This window comes from Felis catus, chromosome A3 (genome assembly GCF_018350175.1).
Source record: "Felis catus isolate Fca126 chromosome A3, F.catus_Fca126_mat1.0, whole genome shotgun sequence".
Classification (NCBI taxonomy): domain Eukaryota; kingdom Metazoa; phylum Chordata; class Mammalia; order Carnivora; family Felidae; genus Felis; species Felis catus.
The window spans coordinates 34,759,410-34,782,455 of NC_058370.1; the positions used below are offsets into that span (position 1 = coordinate 34,759,410).

General features: G+C 38.6%; 1 protein-coding gene across 2 annotated transcripts in view; it reads left to right on the forward strand.

Annotated features, from left to right (window-relative positions):
* The window catches only part of PLCB1 (phospholipase C beta 1), a 695,993-nt gene extending 680,698 nt beyond the window's left edge, over positions 1 to 15,295 (forward strand). The window contains exon 32 of one of the 2 annotated variants that reach the window (XM_023251450.2): positions 11,984 to 15,295. In XM_023251450.2, the coding sequence (XP_023107218.1) occupies positions 11,984 to 12,211 (228 nt within the window). In that variant the 3' untranslated portion in view covers positions 12,212 to 15,295. The remainder of the gene's footprint in view (positions 1 to 11,983) is intronic. The other variant, XM_023251451.2, reaches the window with a different exon arrangement.
* The last annotated feature ends 7,751 nt before the right edge of the window (positions 15,296 to 23,046 follow it).

Sequence of the window (23,046 nt, forward strand, 5' to 3'; positions counted from 1 at the left end):
ATATCCTTTTCAAGTAAATATAATTATTTATGGAAAATCTGCTAAAACTATAAGGATGCAACATAATCCAAGACTTCATTAAAAGTGTCAGGAATTTATACCCATTGTGAATTAACTGTATTCCTCCACACTGGCATGAAGTGCCCAATTTATTTCTGTTTAGGTCTGAAGTGTTTTCCATTTTGACCTAGAAATAAATTGATCATCTTTTCCTCATTTTCTTTAGATTTCAGTTGCTATTGGCAACCTGGAATTACAAGGTTAAGCAAATGCTGCATTTGCCTTGAGTGGTTTGTAACTTTGAACTTTGAATTCATGTTCCGTGAGAATTGCTTACCTATAGGAATCACTACTGCCTTGCACGTGGCAAATCCAAACAGTCTGAATCTGCTGTTGAGCTTCTGCTGGAACTGTATGGGTTTTATCAATTTTTAAGTTTATTCTTTGCTTTATTGGAACTGGATACCCATCTATAAGGGTACTATCAATCTGGAAGCTGCAGTCACTCATGGTACTGGTTTGGGTTCCTGATTCTTCATGGTTGAAGTTTTTCCTTCAATGGGCCCCATGAATCACTAGCTTCTTCACCTTGTCCCTATGATTATGGATTGAATTCTCCTAGTCTGCATATCCAGCATGGAAACAAGTGGCTTTCTGCAGGAACTATAGTTTCAGCACTTCAATACCCCAAATGCTTAGGCCTTCTTTCCCATTCTCTTAGAACATTAAAACCCCAGTTTCTTAAGATGGAGAATTTTCTCTACCACTCATGGGCCTTTTGGCTTTGTGTTCCTTTGTTATTCCTGTGACTTAAGGACTTATTTTTCTCGTATTAAAACTCCGTTATCAATTTAAATTAAATGTATGTGTTCTAGGGGTGCCTAGGTGGCTTAGTCTGTTTGGTGACTAACTCGTGATCTCAGGTCATGATCTCACAGTTCATGGGTTCAAGCCCCATGTCTGCTTCTGTGCTGACAGTGTGGAACCTGCTTGGGATTCTCCTTCTCTTCCTCTCTACTTCTCTTCTCTGCCCCTGCTCATTCTCTCTCTTTCTCTCTCTCTCACTCTCAAAATAAACTTTAAATATAAAATAAAATTAAAATAAAATATTTATAAAAATTGTATGTGTTCTACTGGATTCAGCTTTTCCCTGTTTGGAGTAGAAGACGGAATCTCCATTCAGACATTTTGACTCAAATTCTCATTGCAATTTATCAAAATTTAAAGGAAAACAAATAAACCAACACAGTCTGTAATGGCTGGGATATGTAATGTGGCTCCATTTTTCCACATGAGATTTTCCAACAATCCCCTCGTAACCTGACTGACCTACCTCTGTAATTTTTATATGATCCTGTTATGTCTGTTCTTGGTTAAAGTAAAACTTCATGAGATTATTCTAAAAATAAGAGGAGTCTTGGGGCGCCTGGGTGGCTCAGTCGGTTAAGCGTCCGACTTCAGCTCAGGTCATGATCTCGTGGTCCGTGAGTTCGAGCCCTACATCAGGCTCTGTGCTGACAGCTCAAAGCCTGGAGCCTGCTTCAGATTTGGTGTCTCCCTTTCTGACCCTCCCCCGTTCATGCTCTGTCTCTGTCTCAAAAATAAATAAACATTAAAAAAAAAAAGAGTCTGCAAGGTGGCTTGAGCTGATTTTGAAACCACCCATTCTATATGTGTATTTTAATGCTTTACCTGCTGTTTTCAGTAATCTCCCAGCTGATTGATGATGTTGAGGTTAAAATACCTGTGTTAATTCTTCATAAAATTCTCCTGGCCACTCTATCCCATGCTCAGGGGTTTTGCATTTTCCTGTTTATTTGAGATTTAAAAAAAAAAATATTTGGGGCGCCTGGGTGGCGCAGTCGGTTGAGCGTCCGACTTCAGCCAGGTCACGATCTCGCGGTCTGTGAGTTCGAGCCCCGCGTCGGGCTCTGGGCTGATGGCTCAGAGCCTGGAGCCTGTTTCCTATTCTGTGTCTCCCTCTCTCTCTGCCCCTCCCCCGTTCATGCTCTGTCTCTCTCTGTCCCAAAAAAAATAAATAAACGTTGAAAAAAAAATTAAAAAAAAAATATTTGTTCTTATTTTGGAATGCTATTTTCATGCTAAAAGTGAAATAATCACATTACCATAAAAATGAGAAATAGAAAAAGTAAAAATACTCAGTCCCAATACAGCTTATATTTTAGCATTTTCTTTCAAAGTAATTCTGTATTCTTAGAAAATATTCTCATAGTTGTAGCCATAGTACATCTAAAATCATATGTTGACCTACTTCATTTATCACAGTCACATAATTATTTTCCCCCATTTTCACAGCCATTTACTGTTTTATGTTTATTGGCTGCATTACATTTCTTTAAGCAGAAGCCTATGTTTTCTATTACAGAAACTCTGTTGTATTGTTTTAACTGGATTTTTTTTGCTTGTTTGTGAGTTTTATTATTTTCCCTAATCCTTAGCAGTAAATTTTAAAATATTTTGAGCAAGATGATTTCAGTACCATATTACCACATGCATTTCCCAAAGGCCAGAGATATTTTTAAAAGGGTTACAAGACTAGGAGGAATTACATTTTTAAAAGTACAGCAGATGCTGGGCCGCCTGGGTGGCTCAGCCGGTTAAGCATCTGACTTCAGCTCAGGTCGTGATCTCATGATTCAGGAGTTCAAGCCCTGAGTTGGGCTCTGTGGTGACACCTAGGAGCCTGAAGTCTGCTTTGGATTCTGTCTCCCAGTCTCTCTGCCCCTCCCCCACTCACGTTCTGTCTCTGTCTCTCTCTCTCTCTCTTTCTCTCAAAAATAAATAATAACATTAAAAATACAGCAGATACTTCTGAAGAAAGAAAAAAAAAAGCAAAATAATCTAAAATGGCTAATGAGAAAACCAATGGGAACAAATGGCTTTATGTGTATATCAAAAGTAACACAACTATACAAGAATATAATTATTTCAAGTGAATTTTTACAGAGTAATATAATTGTGCACTCTTGGTGGGGTTTATTCTATGAAAAAAGAACCTCAAAAATGTCTTAAGCTTCATATGGTTATTGTATGGTTAGGGCGTAATATTGAAACTACTTCCATATATTAGAAAATGTAAAGCAAATAAGTTATATTGTTATCAAAAAAACAAAATAGGGGCGCCTGGGTGGCGCAGTCGGTTAAGCGTCCGACTTCAGCCAGGTCACGATCTCGCGGTCTGTGAGTTCGAGCCCCGCGTCGGGCTCTGGGCTGATGGCTCAGAGCCTGGAGCCTGTTTCCGATTCTGTGTCTCCCTCTCTCTCTGCCCTTCCCCCGTTCATGCTCTGTCTCTCTCTGTCCCAAAAATAAATAAACGTTAAAAAAAACAAAAAAACAAAAAAAAAAACAAAATATACAAAATTAATTACAGAATAAAAAAGATATACCAATATAGAATCAAAGAATTAAGAAAGAATTCTATAATGTTATATTAAATTTGAAATATCAACACGTACTAACGATTTTTCAAAAATACACATCCTATTGTCTCCTGAGAGCCTAAATACAATGATAGTCTGGTAGCAGTGAGCACTTTTAGCACCCAAGCTTGGTTATTAATGCTTCTCCAATAAAGGCACCTTGGAAAAGTACCTGATTCCAGGTCTGAGGCAGAGAAAGGACAAGAGGTGCCTGAGTTACCTTATTTTACCTAGAAAAGCAAGCAAGTGCTCAGAAACTGATGACAGCATGTCAAAAGGACCCAGGAGCGTGCCCTTCAAGGGCTTCTGCTGGCATTATATAGGACAATTTGAGCTCAAAAAAGACTAATGGCTGTAACTGATTTAAACAAAAGGAATAAATAGAAATAAATATGTGTTGTCTGTAGTTATTCTCAGAGAAAGAGAGACAAGAAAAAGAAGACTCATTTGCTATTTTTTGAAATTACTGTTGCCCCAACTCCTTACTCAGAGTATTTGTGAATCAAAGGAAAAGAATTAAATGTTTACTCTGCCTTTTTAGGAGGAACTCTGGTTCCTCTCCACATGATGAGGGAAATCTCTTCCTTACGGAAGAATACTAGCTAAATTTAAAAAAAAAATAGAAAAATGAATTTACTCCTAATAAAATAGGCAAGAATCATCAATTTCATGAAAAGGTGCTAAAAAAACTTTATATAGATCCAGAGTTTTTCCTACAGAATAATTGCCAATAGCCACAGGAAAACATGTCTTAACAAAGTTGAAGTCTGGTATTTACTACTTTTAGCCAAGTGATCAAATTTAGCATTGCTGATAGTGCAACCACACAATAATAGCACTCACTGATACATTACCATATGAGATTTAAAAGAATACCTATTGGCTATTCTTGTTCAAGCAAATGTTTAATCCCCATCTAATCAAACTTACAGGCTTAACTTCTAGTTTACAGGAAAGGCAGTTTTCCAGGACCAACCTAAACGACACTACAAGGAAATAACCAGACACATTCAACATGTGGGCATTCTATAAGAAAATTGAACAGGACTCTTCCAAAACTCCAAGTCATAATAAAACTTCAAACAATAAATAATTCAAGTGGAAGAAATAAAAAAGACAAAGACATTACAATTGAATGCAATATAAGAACTTGGAATTCTGGTCCAAAAAAAAGCTGGAAATTTTGGGAGATGTAATACTGGGAAAATTTGAACATGAATGGATGTTAGGTAACATTAAGGAATTATTATCAATTTCCTTGACATGATTAAGATATTGCCATAATGTAGAAAAATGTCTTTATTTTTAGGAGATGTGTGGTATACTGTCTATGAGTCAAGTGTTGTGATATCTGAAAATTATTTTCAAATGTTTCACCAAAAAAAAAGAGTGATAGGCAATAATAATACATATGTGGCAAAATATTAAGATTATTACGGTTGTTTCTAGGGCTTTTGTTCTGATTGCTGTCATTGTGTTTTGTTTTTTTGGGTTTTTTTTTGTTTGTGGGATATTGATGGTGGTTTTTGTTTTTACCTCTACAAACAATGCTGCAATAAGCTTGGTGGTGCTTCCCTCTTATATGTTGATGTGCTCTCTTCTCTGGGCCAGATTCCCTTCCCAAATGTGGAGTTGCTGGGTGAAAAGCTATGTACATTTTCTTTTTTGTAAATATTATAGACATCAGATTATTGCCTAATGTTTGAAAAAGTCCATTTCTCACCAGATGTTATTACTCCTTTGAAAAAACTATTTTTTCTACCAATATATCCCTTTAAAAAAATGTGCTATTGAATGTCCCTTTTTGTCAATGAGAGTGAACATTTTCTCAACTGTCTATATTTGCACTTCTTCTATGAATTGCTTGAGGTTTGCCCATTTTTTTCACCAAAAAAAGATTATTTTGATTTAGATACATACAGTGACCTTTGAACATGAGTTTGAATAGGTATACTTATAAATGGATTTTTTTTCAATACAGTATAGTACTATAAATAAATGTGTTTTCTCTTCCTTATGATTCTCTTAATTTTTCTGAATTTTTTCTCTAGTTTACTTAAAGTATATACATATATACACATATATATACATATACATACATATATACATATACATAAAACAATACAAAATATGTGTTAATATAATATACATATAACATACAAAATATGTGTTAATCGACTGTTTATGTTATTGGTAAGGCTTCTAGTCAACAGTAGGCTATTAACAAATTTGTGGGGAGTCAAAAATTAAACTTGGATTTTCGGCTATAAGGGTTGGCACCCTGGATCCCCACATTGTTTAAGGATCAACCATATACCTAATAAATTTTTTTCTTTGTAGCTTACCGTTTTTCTGCCTTGCTTGAGAAGGGCTCTTTACCCTATGATTATGCAATTATTCACCTAGATTTTTTCCTAAGATTTTTGTTTGCTTCCTGTTTTATGTTAAGGTCTTTAATATACTCCTTTGGGCAAAATGACTTTAGTTGGACTTGAGGTAAAACTGAAAAATCTCCTTAAATATCTGTCTGTGCTTTTTCTGTAGCTTTTTTTTTTTAAGTTTTAGCAGTTCTTTTGTCTTTTTATCCTACAGTAGCTTATTATACTCTGGTTTCAATTTGTTTCCTTAGAAAATTGGCTATGATTATATCTCTTTACTAATTCAGTAACCTGTCTTATTTTATATCTATACCATATTTACATTATACTGAGTTCCCTACACTCCCATTTGTAAACTAACCTTCATAAGTAACTTTACTTTCTTCTTGGTCTTCCTCTTTAAATTTATGAATCTCAAAACCTTGCATAACTAGATCAAATCTCTACCTTATTTTCTAAGGCAATTGAAAAAATGTCAGAGGCAGAATAGCATCCCAAGTGCAAAACTCTTGGACAATATACTCAGGCAGAGATAAAAACATTTGAACTTGACTGTGTTGTCTTTTCCTGCTTAACTATCCAGAGTAAACAGAAGCTATGAGTAAGCAACATCTTCTGAAAATCAAGTTAACTGAGAAATTTAGAGATTGAGTCTGGCTAGTCAAATTGGAGAACTCAGCCTAAAATGAAACAAATTCTGGCAATGCTTTTATTTATTTATTTATTTATTTATTTATTCATTTTAATGTTTATTTATTTTGAGGGAGAGAAAGACAGAGTGCAAGTAAGGGACGGGCAGAGAGAGAGAGAGAGGAGAGAGAGAGCTGGAGACACAGAATCCGAAGCAGGCTCCAGGCTCTGAGCTGTCAGCACAGAGCCCCATATGGGGCTCGAACTTACCCACCATGAGTCATTACCTGAGCTGAAGTCAGACGCTTAACTGACTGAGCCACCCAGGCATCCCAAGCTCTTATTTATTAATAACTGGGTGCAATGCAATAATTTGCCTTAAAAAGAGAGATTAAATTTCACTATATTCTTCCCTCTCCTTTGCCCATTTCCTAAAAATAGGTCTTATCAAGCAAGCTCATGTTTGCTAATGTTATAGAAAAGCTCCAAAGCATATTCTTCAACTTTAGATTTTTTCAGGAAGATCTATCAGTCCTATGGTGATTTTCCCTCAAAAATCTGTTTTAAGATTACAGCAATGAAAAGATGGGGCCAGCTGAATTAAATTATGAGTGCTTTGTGATATCAGGCCATACATGACACTCCTTTGAATTTATCTACTAGATCAGGTAGTTATTGCCACAATACCACTGCCTACCAAAAAACTAAAAAAACACAAAACTGAGCGGCATACCGCAATAAGCACTTACTAAGCTCATGAGTCTACGAACTGTAGGTGATTCTTATGGTCTGAGTCAGGCTCAGCTGATCTCAGTAGCCTTGCTCAAGCCTGTGTTTAGCTGGTGGGTCAGCTAGGGACTGGCTGGTTTATAACAGCTTCACTTTCATGTCATAGCTGAAGTGATAGGGATATAATTGGATCCTGTGTCTCCTATAGCAGGCTAGCCTGAGCTTCTTCACATAATGGCTCAGTAAACTTCCAACAGTGAGAGCAGAAGCACATGAAGCCTTTTGAGGTCTAGGCTCAGAACTGCATGCTGGCACATTCTACTGGACAAAGCAAATCACAAGGCTTCCCTAATTTCAGGGGAATGAAAAATACACTCTACTCTTTGATGGGAGATACTGCCAAGGCCATGAGTACAAGGAGGGGGGAGGAATTGCTATCATTTGTGCAATTAATCTACCATTCCCATAAAACTTGCAGCTTGAGTTACAGAAAGTAGACATTCAATAGCCTTGAGGATATGAAGTAGAAGGGAATTAGATTGGATGGCACTGAACTCCAGAAGAAGGATCTTCAAGACCAAGCCCTGGTGTTCAGTAAAGGACCATCTGAAGCTCAGGATGGTGGGGAGGCAAAATTAGGAAGGATCCAAATGCAAAATCCATCGTCAGACCCAATCTCTTGAGTTTTCTGGTCTAAACCAGATTTAAATCTGCTAGGACAGAATTTAGAAACCCATCACAAGCCCAATAGAACTCATGAGTGTGGTTCAATTTGACTGCCAACAATAAAAAATCAGGACATCTTTCATGAAAATTGCAAACATTGGCTAAAGCTAAGTTTCTGGCACCCCTTTAGACAGAGCATGCCTCCCTTCACTCCTACTTATTTTCATGATTTGACTGCCCCCTCCACCCCCGCCCAAACATCTGAATTTGCAACCCTTAGGCTAGAATAATTCTAGACACCTGATGGATAGGATTTTTTGGGAACAGAGCCAGACTTTACCCTTCATATTTTCTTACAATGAACAAGTATTCCATTTATAAGAATAAAAAATAAATAAAAGGAAAGCTCTAACTTGAAATTTAATAATAAAGGAAATTTTGTAATTAATTTGTTAATAACTGATTATAACAATACAATCTACCACTAACCCATGATAAAAGAAAAGTCCACTAAAATTATAACTTAGCCACAATTGGGTCAATAATTAAAAATTATTTTGAATAATGATAGTAATAATAATTATTATTATTGTGATTTATAATAAGGAATTTATATTAATCTTCTTCCCAGTTCCTAGCACAGGGTTCCTAAACTCTTGAAATTTCTTGACATTTCCTAAATAATGGACAACAAGATGTCTTTTATTATGTTAATGAGATGACTTTTCAAAAGCCCCTTGGAAAGATGGGGGCTGATTGTGGGGCAGAGGAGGGGGAGCAATTGTGGGATTAAAGGATTGGACCTTACAGTGCCAACCCCTAACCTACAGGGAGGCAGGAGGTTGAATCAATGGCCAATGGCTAATCATCATCATGCCTATGTAATGAAGCCTCCATGAAATCCCAAAACGATGGGGTTTGAAGACCTTCTGAGTTGGTAAACATGTCGAGGGAGATGCAGGAAGAGTGGGTGCTCAGAGAGCATGGAAGCTCCACACCCCTTTCCACATACTTTGCCCCATGCGTCTCTTCCACCTGGCTGTTCCCGAGTTACACCCTTTTATAATAAACCAGTAACCTAGTAAGTAAAATGTTTGAGTTCTGTGAGCCACTCCAGCAAATTAATCGAACCCAATGAGGGGATTGTTAGAGCTGCCAATCTATATCCAGTTGGTCAGAATCACAGGTGACAACCTGGACTTGCAATTGACATATGAAATGAGATGAGGGTCAGGGACAGTCTTCTAGGACTGAGCTCTTACCTTGTGGGATCTGATGCTATCTCCAGGTAGATATCAGAGTTGAGTTAAATTATAGGACACAGACAGTGTCCTAGGGAATTGCTTTGTGTATGGGGGGGGGGGGGGGAAGGCTCACACACTGGAATTGGGTGCAGAATCATAATTATTAAGATTATATTATTTTTAAAAATCAGATTATTAAAAAATATTCAAAAGTGTTAGTTTAATCCTTTGACATTGTCTCACATATCACATTTTCTTTTTTACATATAAATTTAAAAAAGAAACATCACTCTCAAGCACTATGGGGTCTTGTCCACCAGTGACCTCAGAGAAATTGACTCTGGTTATGTAAAATGTATCTAAAGCTGAAGGCCCCCTACACTAACCTAAAGAAAAACAAATCTACTATTTCCTAAACACAGGGCCCCTTGCTTTTCCTTTCCCTATATTCCTTAGAAACAAAACTTTAACAGCATGCATTCCTGAATTAAACTTGAGACAAATTGATGGTGAGACCTGGATGGTAGTTAATGGAAACTGCCCAACACCAGGCTGAGATTTCACTCTTGTAAAAGCCCCACACCCTTCCAAATTGTTGAGACACCTGGGCAAGCATTGGCCATTGTCATCTTGTCTGCGATGCTCCAATGGCTCACCTGTTCCCAACAGTGAGGGTGCAGCTGTATGTGAAGGTGCCTTTGCTCTATTGTAGCAATGTCAATCTCAGAGTCCCATGGGTGCCCTTCTCATAGCTTGTTTCCTCCTTGGCTTATTAGAATTCATATGCCAGCATGACATATTCATAAATACCCTACATTTTATATTTGGGAGGAATACTTGACTTTCAGTACTCAGGCCAAGCCATTTTTATCAGGCACTTTTTGATGTGGAAAAAAAAAAAAAAAGGTCATTCAAACAGATCCACAGTCCATTATCTGAGACTCTTGGGATCACGGTTTTTTTTGGAATTCATAATCTTTCTGATTTTAGAAAGTGTAATATAATGCATATATTGTGAGCATAATACTCCAGAGGGGTGCTTGGTCATCCTCATAATCACACAAATTAATATGTCTACAGTACCATGCATGGATATTCACATTCCGTGAAATATATAAAGATTATAATAGGCTTATTTCAATTAATGTCTATGTGTTTGCCACAAATTTACAATAAAGTTCTGGACTTCAGAACTTTGAAGGTTTTAGAATTGCAGATAAGGGATTATGAACCCACATTATACAACGAAGTCTTGGCAGAATTTCTCTAGCATAGAAGCAAGAGCAAAAGGAGTTAAACTAAAGAGGGTGTTGTCATGCTGCTGACACTGTCCAGAATGTGGGTAAAGAAGGGGGGGTCACAGCATTGAGGGCCAGACGCCCTGAGCACTGTCTTGACCCTGGGTGGGCCAGGGCTCAGGACAGGCACCAGAGACATCATGAAGCCACAGATGAAGCCACAGATGGAGGACATACGGCCAGGATCATAACAAAATTAAGTGGGGAGCTCCGAGGTGAGCCAGGCCAGGAAGATAACCAAGGTGTCCAAGGTAGACCAGCCTCATTGGTATCACTTGGGATCCACTGAGAAATGCAGGATCTTGAACCCCACCCAGATCTCCTGAATCAGAAGTAAAGTCAGGAGCCCAGGTGTGCACCTTAAAAGTTTGAGAAGCGCAAAAAGCAATTCCTTAAAGGTTTTAAGGACATGTCTTAAGAAAATCTGTCTCAAGGCTACTAAGAGGAGAAAAAGCATGCTGTCTCACAGACTGTTTCTAAAACTCTACTCCCTGCTTACCATTCAATAAGGAAAGAAAATTTCATGTAAAATTCTGGGTTTCGATAGGGCTCAACACAGCAGAGCTTTTTAGCAGGCAGTACCCACTGCCAGCCCCACCCTTCACCCCATCTACAGAGGCGCCCAGCTTTCACTTGTTTTATGATTATGGCTTCCATTTGCGTCTGCATTTGAGGAAAGGGTTCTGTGCCTTTTAAAAGTCTGGGCATTCTCCAGAGCATTAAAGAGATAAATTAAAAGACAGTTTATTAGGTAGCTAAAACAATTTACAAGGCAAATAAAATTAGAATGAAAAAAAGGGAATCAAAATAAAGAGGTGATAAAAGAAGTCAAAACAGAAGTTAGAGTTGGTTACATAAGTATGTTCACTTTGTAAAAATGCGTGGATCTGCCCTCTAGAAGTACCCAGCTGTGGCTTCCCAACCTCTGAGTGAGGCCACACTTCACGAAGCCCACACATATCTCCCCTGTCCTCTCCAGTCAGCCTCTGCCCTCTCCCCAGCCTGATGCATGGTTGACCTTGGCACTCCCAGCTATCAGAAGCTTCCAGCCTTTACATTTAAGAACTTCAGATCATTGCATATTACTTCTGCAAACTTTTTCAAAAGATTCACCTCTGTGGTGCGCCTGGGTGGCTCAGTCGATTGGGTGTCCAACTTCGGCTCAGGTCATGATCTCACAGTCCATGAGTTTGAGCTGTGCTGACAGCTTAGAGCCTGGAGCCTGCTTCTGATTCTGCGTCTCCCTCTCTCTCTGCCCTTCTCCCACTCACACCCTGTCTCTCTTTTTTTCTCAGAAATAAAAAAATTAAAAAGAGAAAGATTCACTACTGTGTATGTGTATGTGGGTATGGAATTTATAATGTTGCAGGTCTTTAGCCCTGTTCCTCCACACAGAATCCGAAACTTGATTTTCAGCTATGGACAAGCGATGTGTCCAACTACACTCTGTTTTACGTCTCTATAGATAACCAAGTGGATGGTATTTACATTAATTCATTTCTCCCCCATCTTTGTACATCTCTTTCAAAGAGGTCCTACGTGGGTGGTTATAGAAAACTAAATGACGTAAAATCCTCTCCTCTCTTGATGTCTCCCAGCTGCAGATGGATCTGGAGCAAGAGTACCAAGACAAGTTCAAAAGACTGCCCCTGGAGATCTTGGAGTTCGTGCAGGAAGCCATGAAAGGGAAGATCAGTGAAGACAGCAATCACAGTTCTGCCCCTCCCTCCCTGGCCTCAGACCCTGGAAAACTGAACCACAGGCCTCCTTCCAGTGAGGAGCTAGAAGGGGACAACCCAGGAAAAGAGTTTGATACTCCTCTGTGATTGTTCCTGCCAGGCCTTCAAAACATGCATGGCCACTTCATCGGACTCTCTCTTACTACAAAGATCACTGCCCAGGAGCATCTTCCTGAGAAGCATCCCTTAGCCTAAAATCCACACCAAAGGGGGAGTTCTAGACAGATCCATACAGACATCCTCATGCCCAGGCTCTATGCGTCATATGGACACTACCACAGGTCTACTTATGGAGAGTGCATGTATGTGGGGCTTTTGTTTTCTTTCCAATAGTAAATTCAAAGCGGGCAACTTCCAGGCTCCCTGGGACATTTAATGAAGGACAGTGTCTTTTCTGAAGAAAATCAAGCTCGTGTTTTTATTTGAAGCTCTGGTGTAAAGTATTTCAAAGTAATAGAAATAGTTTGAGAAATGCATAGCACTATTTAACACTATTGACAGTCAACTTAGAGCATTTGTTTTCCTAACTGCCCCTCAACTACCATATCTTCAAGGTAACATGCATATTAAACTGTTCCATCCTTTGCTTTGCAAGCACTGGCGGCTTGCAGTTTGCTAATTTATTTATCGTAGAGGCATCAGTGTATTTGTTGCTGACGTGGCTTTATTAGATACCATAGTGATTCAAATAAGTTGGTTTTCTTTCTTGAGAAAAAGTCACTTGATTGTATCCTCACCCAGTGAATCTATCCCAAGACTTAGTAATATGGCTCCTACATTTGGTTACTTGGGCAAACTGACCACACACTTCCAGACAGTGTGCTTTCTGAGTTGACCATTTACACTGAAAAAGTCTGGATAGTCATTGGTTGTTGGCCTGAAATTATTACATAACTACAAAGAGTCTGTCTGGTTGAATAAAAATAGTTGAGCTGATATATGTTGAGCAGAGATTCAATCAGACTGAACAGGTTCCAGTGGTTATTTTGCTGTCTCACATTTTATATGGTTCATTTATTTTTACTATAGAGATAAAGATTGAATATTTATGTAGAGAATACACAAACCCACATATAAATGATATATATTATCTCCATGTATATATGTACACACTCAGCCATGTAAGTGCATACACACACACACACACACACACACACACATACACAAGTATGGCTGTGTGTTTTTTAATTGGCAATGACCCAAGTCTCTTCTATAAGACTTAAAACCAAATTCAGGGATAAATACCTAGAGAAGAAAATGGTCAAACATCTGTATTATGTCGCTATTAAATTATATTGAAATTCTAAGAAACAATTGATGGAACCATTGATACGAGTGGAGGTAGATTTAGAACTTAGAATATGAATTTGATATATATTTTACAGGATCAAAAACTGGATTTTAAGTATCAGATTTTAAGCTTGTTTTAATAGAATATACAAAATGTATAGGGCAGCAATATGGAAATTTATTAGTATCTTTCATAATTTTTAAGTCTGACAGATTTCAATTTTATTCTAACATAAAAAATCTTTCATTATATATCTACTATGTACATTTAACTCACTTAACTATGTCTTTTGTTAAGTTTCTATGTTGGGTGGCATAAGAAAAACAAATTATATTGTGGGAAAACTGATCAAAAGTATTATTGAAAGAATTTAAGTAAGAGAGAGTAATTATATAGAAGAAAATATAATCTAGAGAGTAACACAAAGAACATTGAAGTTAAAGCCCTGAAGAAAGATGCTCACAGCTTTATTTTACTTTAAAATAAACCTGTCTGATTGTAGCTTAGCGAAACATTCTAAAATGCAAAAACCAGTTGTGTCCTGAAAATTGTGTTTCAAGAATTTAATATTTTTATGCAAATTATTTTATTTAACTTTAAGCAATAACTAGGGATCACAATTAAGTTTTAATCAAAATGAAGGCTTAGTTCAAACATTAGGCAAGAGTGTTTGATTAAAAAAAAACACATCTAGCAAGACACAGGGGAAAAAATCCCATCCTCTTTGGAGATGATTATATTTTGATGTGAAAGATTTGGGGTATTAATTAGACACTTAATAAAACTTATCTTCCACTGAAAGAGAATTCTTTTGTAAAGCATTCTACTTTTGCACTTTGAAAGAAAGGCATTAATCGTAAGGAAGCAAGAAAGGGCACAATTGAATGCTGCGTTTTTATAAACAAAATTACAGACTGTCTAACATTGCAGAAGAGTGAACTAATAATAGCATTCATAACCAAACACAGTGATGATTATTACAGAACCTTGTATCACAGTTTAGGCCAGAGACAGACAAAAGTGGAAAAAAACTTGACTTAACACAAACTGTTCTGGTAGTTGGATTTCATGATCTTAGTGACTCGATAGTCATTTTGCAATACATTTGTATTTGGCCATTTACTGTAATCACATTTTTATATCTGTACAATGACAGTTTTTGCAGTTGTGGGGTAGTGTGTAACACTGTCCATCTTGCATCATCGAAACTACTACAGCGATACTATCATTTAACAATATTAATATTACTTGAAATAGAGTAAGATAAAGAAAAAGGGTCTATATGATGTGCAGTTTTGTGCCTTTATGTATTTGCCTTGTTCTGTGTTGAATGTGTGAAATTCTGTACTGTGGTCTTTCCTATAATAGAGAGAGCTGTGTAGTAAATTAGACTGTGCCCCTCTGGTACCTTTACACTACTGAGAATAGCGTGGTTTTGGCCGTGAAAACCAATTTTCAAAATTCTAATGACATGCTGCGTGGTTTTGGTTTTCAGCGTTTCATTTGAACATTTCAACATCACCATACATTAATGAATACTCCTGTAATTGATAAGCAGTCGTTAAATCCTTCTGAAAGAAAGGGCCATTGCTTGCATTACTTTGAATTTAATGTTGCGCTTGTGCACTGTATAAATATTGTTTGTGACAGATTGGACATTGTGACTTTTGCCTTTTCAGAAGACAATAAAATATAGGACAAAGTATTTGAAACTCTTAAAGTGTACATATTTTGGTTCTTCTATCTCCAATTATTTAAAATGCGTAATTCACATTTTTGTAATAATTCTATGCAATTTTGTGGCATGATGTTTCTTCCACTTGTAATTTTATGTGCTTTCATCACAAATCCAAAGGAAACAATAAAAATTTCTTAACACATCCCAGCTGTTATTTCTTGGTGTCAGGGCCAACCTTTTTTTTTTTTCTTTGACAGGCAAGATGGTGTGAGTGAGCTTAGTATCAGTCATTAGGAACATAAGGCCCACCCTGACACAGCCCTTCTGTGGCCGCACAGGAAACCAGGATGCTGCAGTGCCTGTGCCAGAGGGCACAGTTGTCATTACTGTATCACTCCACCACCCCATCCAGGAGTGGCATTCACCTGCCCATGAATTTCATTCTATAGATCCTCTCTCCCTTCCTTCACCAAAGCTAAGGAAAGCAAAAGTCAAGGTTTCTTGACAAATAGTGGAGATGAACTGACAGAGTACTTGGTATAAGTTTTCTTATGAAACATAAATAGGGTTTGCCACATTGACTTTTTTTTAAAAAGGAATATACATGTGTGTTACAAGAATGTCCCATAGGCACACCTTATGCAATATATCCATTACCTACTGCTGTGTTACACATTAGTCCAAAACCTGGTGGCTAAAAATGATCAGTATCTCTTGTCTCTCACAGTTTTGTAGGTCCAGGATTCAGACAGGGCAGAGCAGAGATGATATGTCTCTACTCCACAGTACTCAGGGCCTTGATGGGAACATTAGAAGACTAGGGGCTGGGGCGCCTGGGTGGCTCAGTCAGGTAAGAAGCTGACCATTGATTTCGGCTCAAGTCACGATCTCATGGTTTGGGAGTTCCAGCCAGCATCCGGCTCTGCACTCATAGTGCAGAGCCTGCTTTTGATCCTCTGTCTCCCTCTCTCTCTCCCTCCCCCGCTCATGCTTGATCTCTCTCAAAAATAAATAAACATTAAAAAAGAGGAAGAAAGAAAGAAAGAAAGAAAGAAAGAAAGAAAGAAAGAGGAAGGGAAGGAGGGAGGAGAGAGGAAGGAAAGAAGGGAGAAAGGAAGAAGACTGGGAGCTGGAATCCTCTGAAGACTAATTTATTCACATGGCTGGTAGTTGATGGTATGAGGGACTAGCCAGGCATCTGGGCTGGAACACCCACATGTGTCCTCCCCAAATGACCTGAGTTTTCCCACTTTATGGTGGCTGAATTCCAAAGGTGAGCCTCCTGAGAGAGAACTAGGCAGGAGCTGTGTCTGAATTTGTATGACCAAGCCTCATAGTTACATACTATCACTTATGTGGGACCCCGTTCATTGGAGCTGTCACAAGCCCCTGCCCAAAAGCAAGAGGAGGGAACAAACATAGATCCCATCTCACCGTGGCAGTAGCATGGATCACACTGAAGAATATGAAGTGTTGATAAATACATAGGCATGGCTTTACTTGAAAAATACAATCTTCCACATACAGTGTGTACCCAGCCGAATTTGTAGTTACACTTAAACCTGTTCCACCACCTTTGTTTTCTACATCAGTGAACAAAATCAATATCAACTCAGTCACCCAAACCAAAATGTTGGCATCATCTCTGACAGCTGTCTCATCTCCCTTCCAGTGAATCACCAAATCGGGTGAATTGTGACCCTGTGACAGCCCTCAGATTCATTCACTTTCTGGCCTCCCTCCTAGTAGCCAAGTTCAGGCCACCACCCCCTACCACCTGCCAAGGCTTTCCTAAATGGCCTCCTTGCCACTAGTCCCAAATTGTGTAACTATTTCCCCATACTATAGCTAGACTGGTCATACAAAAGAAAAAATGAGATTAAAAGCCTTTATTGACCCCAACTGTCCTCAGGCTAAGGACTAAACCCCTTGATAAATGTTCAAGATCTTACATGATTTGGTTTCTACTTGACTCTCTAACTTTATCTCTTAGTACTCTTCAGCCACACCACATTCCAGCCTTATGGGCCATGTCGTTTCTTGGGCTTTTTGAATACCATTCCTTCAACTACTTAGACCCTTTCTTTCTGTTTCTGTTTCCCTTGAACCCTTCCCCAACACACACACACACACACACACACACACACACACACACTCAGGTTCTTCTTCCTTTCCCTAACTCCTATTCATCTTTGGATTTATAGCATAAATGCTACTTCCTCTAGAAAGCCTTCTTTCATTCACCCAAGTTTTTCAGGCCTCATCATCTGTGCTTTCATTGTATCTTGCATCAATTACCTATCACTACCTAACGAAACTTAGTGCCTTTATCATTTTCTATTCTTTGTGAGTCTAGGGGAAGGTGGATGTTTCTGCTGATCTAGGCTGGGCTGGCCTGATCTCAGTTGGGATCATGTGTACATCTGCAGTCAGCTATGACTGGGCTGGTGGCTGATCCTACCTGGACTCTTTCACATGTCTGAGGCTGTGGCTAGAGTAACTGGGGTGACATGGTTCTGCTCTTACGATTTCTTACCCTCCAGCAGGCTAGCAATAGCTTTCTCACATGTCAGAAGCAGGATCTAGAGAATAAGCAAAACTGTTCAGGCTTCATGAAGTCTAAACTCAGAACTGGCACACTGTTACCTCTACTACATTCTATCGGTAAAAGTAAGCCATAAGACCAGTCCTAATAAAGAATAGAAAGACGCTACAATATTATAGGGAAAAAGATATGGACACAAGGTGGTCATGAATGGTGTCCACTAATGCAGTCAAGCCACCAAACACTTTGTACTTTCTTTTACATATAAAGTACATGTCAACTCTGATTTAATGACCCTCTTACTTACATACTCATACTCCACCAATACTTTTGAGGCCAGTTGTTATGAGTTTATGTTGAATAAATTTGTTTGCTCGCCTACCTATTACTGCTATTACTTGCTCATCTAGCTATTAGTTCTAGGATAGAAAACAGTAAACCATTAATATATACATAATAAGTGTCATTAACTCAAAGCTATAGTCTTGTCTAAGCACCTCACGGGTCTGCAACTCTGTAATAGTGAAACCACAGAACCCACATTCTTTGCCTTTGACTTATGGGACCAACCCCAAGACACAAAACAGCAAATGAGTGATTAAAGTAGGTCAATCACCAAATATGTTCTGGGACACGGGTAGAGAAAGCTAGGCTTACCTTACATTCCAGGGATAACAACAGCTTATTTTTCCCACAAGAGAGAATTCAGGAGCCATTCTTTCCCCCTGGAATCCACACACAGTGCAGTTGTTTCTTGGAATATTCTCCATATATATATTTTAATAACACTTTTATTGAGCTATAATTCACATACCATAAAGTTCATCATTTTACAGTACACATTTCAGTTATTTTTAATAGTCAAAAGCTACTCATCAGCCGGCCAGGGTGCCTGGGCAGCTCAGTCAGTTAAAGCATCTGACTATTTTTTTCAGCTCAGGTCATGATCTTATGGTTCATTTTGGGCTCTGCACTGACAGCGTGGAGTCTGCTTGGGCTTCTCTCTCTCTCTCTCTCTCTCTCTCTCTCTCTCTCTGTCTCTCTCTGCCCTTCCTCCACTTGTGTGCTCTCTCTCTCTCTCTCTCTAAAAATAAATAAATAAACATTAAAAAAAAGTTTCTCATCAATCACCACTCTCTAATTCCAGAACATTTTTGTCTTCCCAAACAGAAACCCCATATTCATCAGCAGTCACTCTCCATTCCCCTGTCTCCCTCCCTTGCGCCTGGAAACCATAAATTTATTTTCTGTCTCTGTAGATTTGTCTCCTCTGGACATTTTATATGATTAGATTTATACAATATATGGCCTGCCTTTGCTTAACGTGAAATTTTCAAGGTCTCTCCATGTTGTAGCATATACCTGAACTTCATTCCTTTTAATGGTTGAGTAATAGGCCAGTGTGTACATATTTTATTTATTCATTCACCACTTGATGAACATTTGGGTTGTTTCCACTTTGTTATGATTACGAGTAGTACTGCTATAAATGCTCATGTACAAGTTTTTCTTGGAAATATGTTTTTGGTTCTCTTGGGTACATACCTAGAGGTGGAATTGTTTGTTCACATAGTATCTCCACATTTAACTTTTCAAGGAACTGCCAAAAAGTTTTCCAAAGTGGCTGCACCTGCTTTATGTTCCCAGCAAAGTCTGAAATTTCCAATTTCTCACATTCTTGACAACATGGGTTTTTTTTTAAATCATTTTGTGAGTAAAACGTAGTATGCCACTGTGGTTTTGATTTGCATTTCCCTGATAATTAATGATGTTGTGTATCTTGACCACATATATATCTTCTGTGAAGAAATGTGTATTTAAATCCTTTGCCCGTTTTTAAATATTTTTTAATGTTTATTTACTTTTGAGAGGGAGGGCAGGGGGAAGGAGAAGAGAAAGGAGAGAGACTCTCAAGCAGTCTCTGTGCTGTCAGCATGGAGCCCGATGCGGGGCTCAGTCTCATGCAATGTGAGATCATGACCTGAGCCAAAATCAAGACTCAGAAGCTTAACCAACTGAGCCACCCAGGCTCCCCTTGCTCATTTTTTTAATTGGGTGAATATTTATTTTAAAATATAGGCCCCCTTTCTTGATTTTTGTCCTCTAGTCCCTTTTGCCTTTTTTTTGTGCCTCTCCACCCCAAATCGCTGTCTTACAAAGTCTCTCACAATTATCATTTTCCCCTGGGCCACTGAATATTTGGAGGTTGTTTAGAAAATGGTACTGGTTATTTTCTCTGTGAATCCAAAAAGTCATTTGTTTATTTATTTTTTTTACTAAATGTCAAATATTTGTTTATTTTTCCAGACTTCTTTCATCCTCCTCAAAACAGGGTGCAAAATAAGTCTCACAATGCGGATTGAATTCACTGGAATCCAGTGTATTTTTTATGGAAAGAAACTTACTAACAACAAGTGAAATTTTGAATATTGTCATGGAAATTTTCATCATGTAGCCTTTAAAAGTTGAAATGAATTACAGAACATGTTATTGAAATTATACTGTCAAAAAGTTTAGTGTGTCCAAAAGAAATGTATTAATAACAAAGGAAAAAAATGTTGCCAATTAAACTATGACTCCTCATCAAACATAAAGGCACATTCTGATTTCAGACAGGCTAAAAGTAAATCTTAGAATCAGTGAAATACTATAATTTCCTTTTTTTTTAATTTCAAAGAAATATCTCTTTCATGAGAACCTAAGGTTATACATTAATTTATTTAAAACCAATAAAAGCCAAATCTCCAGGAAGCATTAACAACACCAGTTCAAGACCAGAAAAGTAGTTGAAAACAAGAGATAAATTTGTACAGAAATCTCTGTAAAGTGTAGCAAAATAGGGCACCTGGGTGGTTCAGTTGGTTAAGCCTCTGACTTCAGCTCAGGTCATGATCTCATAGTTTGTGAGTTCAAGTGCCACATCAGGCTTTCTGCTGTCAGCACAGAGCCTGCATCAGGTCATCTGCTCCCCTCTCTCTCTGCCCCTGCCCCACTTGTGCTCTCTCTCTCTCTCTCTCTCTCAAAAAACAAACATTTAAAAAGTGTAGCAAAATAGGGTTTGATTCATAACATATTACAAAGTCTGTTAAAACTGCTTCTTCCCTCTCTTTCTCTCTCTGTATGTGATTGTCTCAATAAGGACACTGTCCCCCCAAATCTCCTTCAAACTTCAGTCTGTGCAGACTTTTGCCTTCTCTCCCCCCTTATCTTCATTTCTGGATTTATTGTATTTTCTTTAAACTCTTTATCTTTTCCAAAGTAAATCATTCTATCCTTCCTGAATGTTCTAGTGTTGATTAATTTGCCCCCAAATAGCTCACAAGCTAAGCAGAAAAAAACAGAATTATCCTTTTACTGGTAGAGGCTATAAATATTCTCCTGTCAACATTTTCCAGTGATACATCCAGTTAACGCATATTTAATAAATACCTACTATGTTCCAAGCACTGGTTCTACCACAGGCTCAATCAGGTTAGAAGTCCAGATTTCTCGGTCATAACCACACCCAGATGAAGAGGTCTTCAAAGCAACCCCCTCAAAATGACTCATATTGCATGTCTCTACCCCAACAGAATTAAGAGGAAAGGTCCATTTCCCTTTTATCATGGTGGTGCTACCATTATACATGTGCATGCATGCATGCACATACCTAGCCTAGACAGAGGGTCTTCAGTGTCAAAAGGTAGGTAACACCCTTTTATCCTCCAAGAGTAGTCTCTCTAAATCATCCACCTTTTATCTGCAGCAAGGAGCAACCCCAACTTGTTGAACCTAAGATATGGTTCATATGCCACTGAGAGAAAATCTATGAGTCCAAGTAGTTCATTTGAGAGATAAACTTGTGCTGAAACCTCTATTAAAAATGGTAAAGTAGGGGGGCGCCTGGGTGGCGCAGTCGGTTGAGCATCCGACTTCAGCCAGGTCATGATCTCGCGGTCCGTGAGTTCGAGCCCCGCGTCGGGCTCTGGGCTCATGGCTCAGAGCCTGGAGCCTGTTTCCGATTCTGTGTCTCCCTCTCTCTCTGACCCTCCCCTGTTCATGCTGTCTCTCCCTGTCTCAAAAAAATAAAATAAACATTCAAAAAAAAATAAAAAAAAAATGGTAAAGTAGGGGCACCTTGGTGGCTCAGTCAGTTAAGCATTCAACTCTTGATTTCAGCTCAGGTCATGATCTCATGGTTCCTGAGATGGGGCCCCATGTCCAGCTCCACACTGACAGAGCAGAGCCTGCTTGGGATTCTCTCTCTCTCTCTCTCTCTCTCTCTCTCTCTCTCTCTCTCTCCCTCACCGCCCCCCCCCCACCTCAAAGGTAAATAAATAAACATTTTTAAAGATGGCAAAGTAGTTGTTGATTCACAGCATAGTACAAAGTGTATCAAAATACTTTCCCCATTTTTTCTCTCCCTGTATATGATTGTCACAGATAAAATATCTGCCCCTAAAATATCTCTCAATTCCCACTTGATTTAATCTATTTTCTTTCTTTATTCTATTTTTTAAAAGTGAGACAAGGATATGAGGAAAGCCAAGGAAAGTTATTTTTGATAAGCAGGTTATCACTGTGAGCAACTGGAATCATTCCCCATGGACCCTCCTCAGAATTGACCCACCAGGCATGAACATCTGAGATATTTACCCATGAATGCCCATCCCTCATCAACTTCGAGTCTCTTCTGAGGCATTAGCTCCTTAGCACTTCCAGCCTGTCCCATCTGTTGGCCAAAGATGCTCCTGTGGCCAGAAAGCATCCTCAGGCAGAGGCAACTTCTTAGGTTATGGATAGAGAATGATCTCAGGTGATCTGGGACAAGCTAAGAACTACCTCCTAACACTCAGCACATCAAGACAGTCCCCATTCCATCTATAAGTAACACACACAGAAGAGAAAGTGAACTGATTCCTATAAAGCTACCTATAGAGTCAGAATTATAACAGTTTTTAATTGGTAAACTTTGAACTGCCTCTTCTCCATGTTTCAGACCTATAAATGAACATATTCTCAGCTTGGTCCACCCTCAAAGGGATGGACCAATGGAAGAGGCCTATGCTGGCTCTAGAATTGGGCTTGAGGGCATTTGGGCAAGGAATTCTAGAATGCCAAGCAAAGGGGTTGGCGCCTCCAGTTTGGCACGTGCTGTACACTCATCAAATGCCTTCTATGGGGGTGGCACAGCCAGAAAACCAGCCAGAGTGAGGCCCTCCAAATCATGAAGCCCAAAGCAAGGACTCTCTTTGGCTGGATCTAGAGCAGTACTGCTTTCAAACATAAGCAGCTGGATAATTTTTTAAATATAGAATAATGTAATCTCTTTCCCCAGTACTTCCCCCAACTGATCCTCCCTTTATTTAGAAGGGTAAGCCTTTCTGTATTCTATAAATCAGGGAAGGGAGATAGCAAGGTGGAAAGCT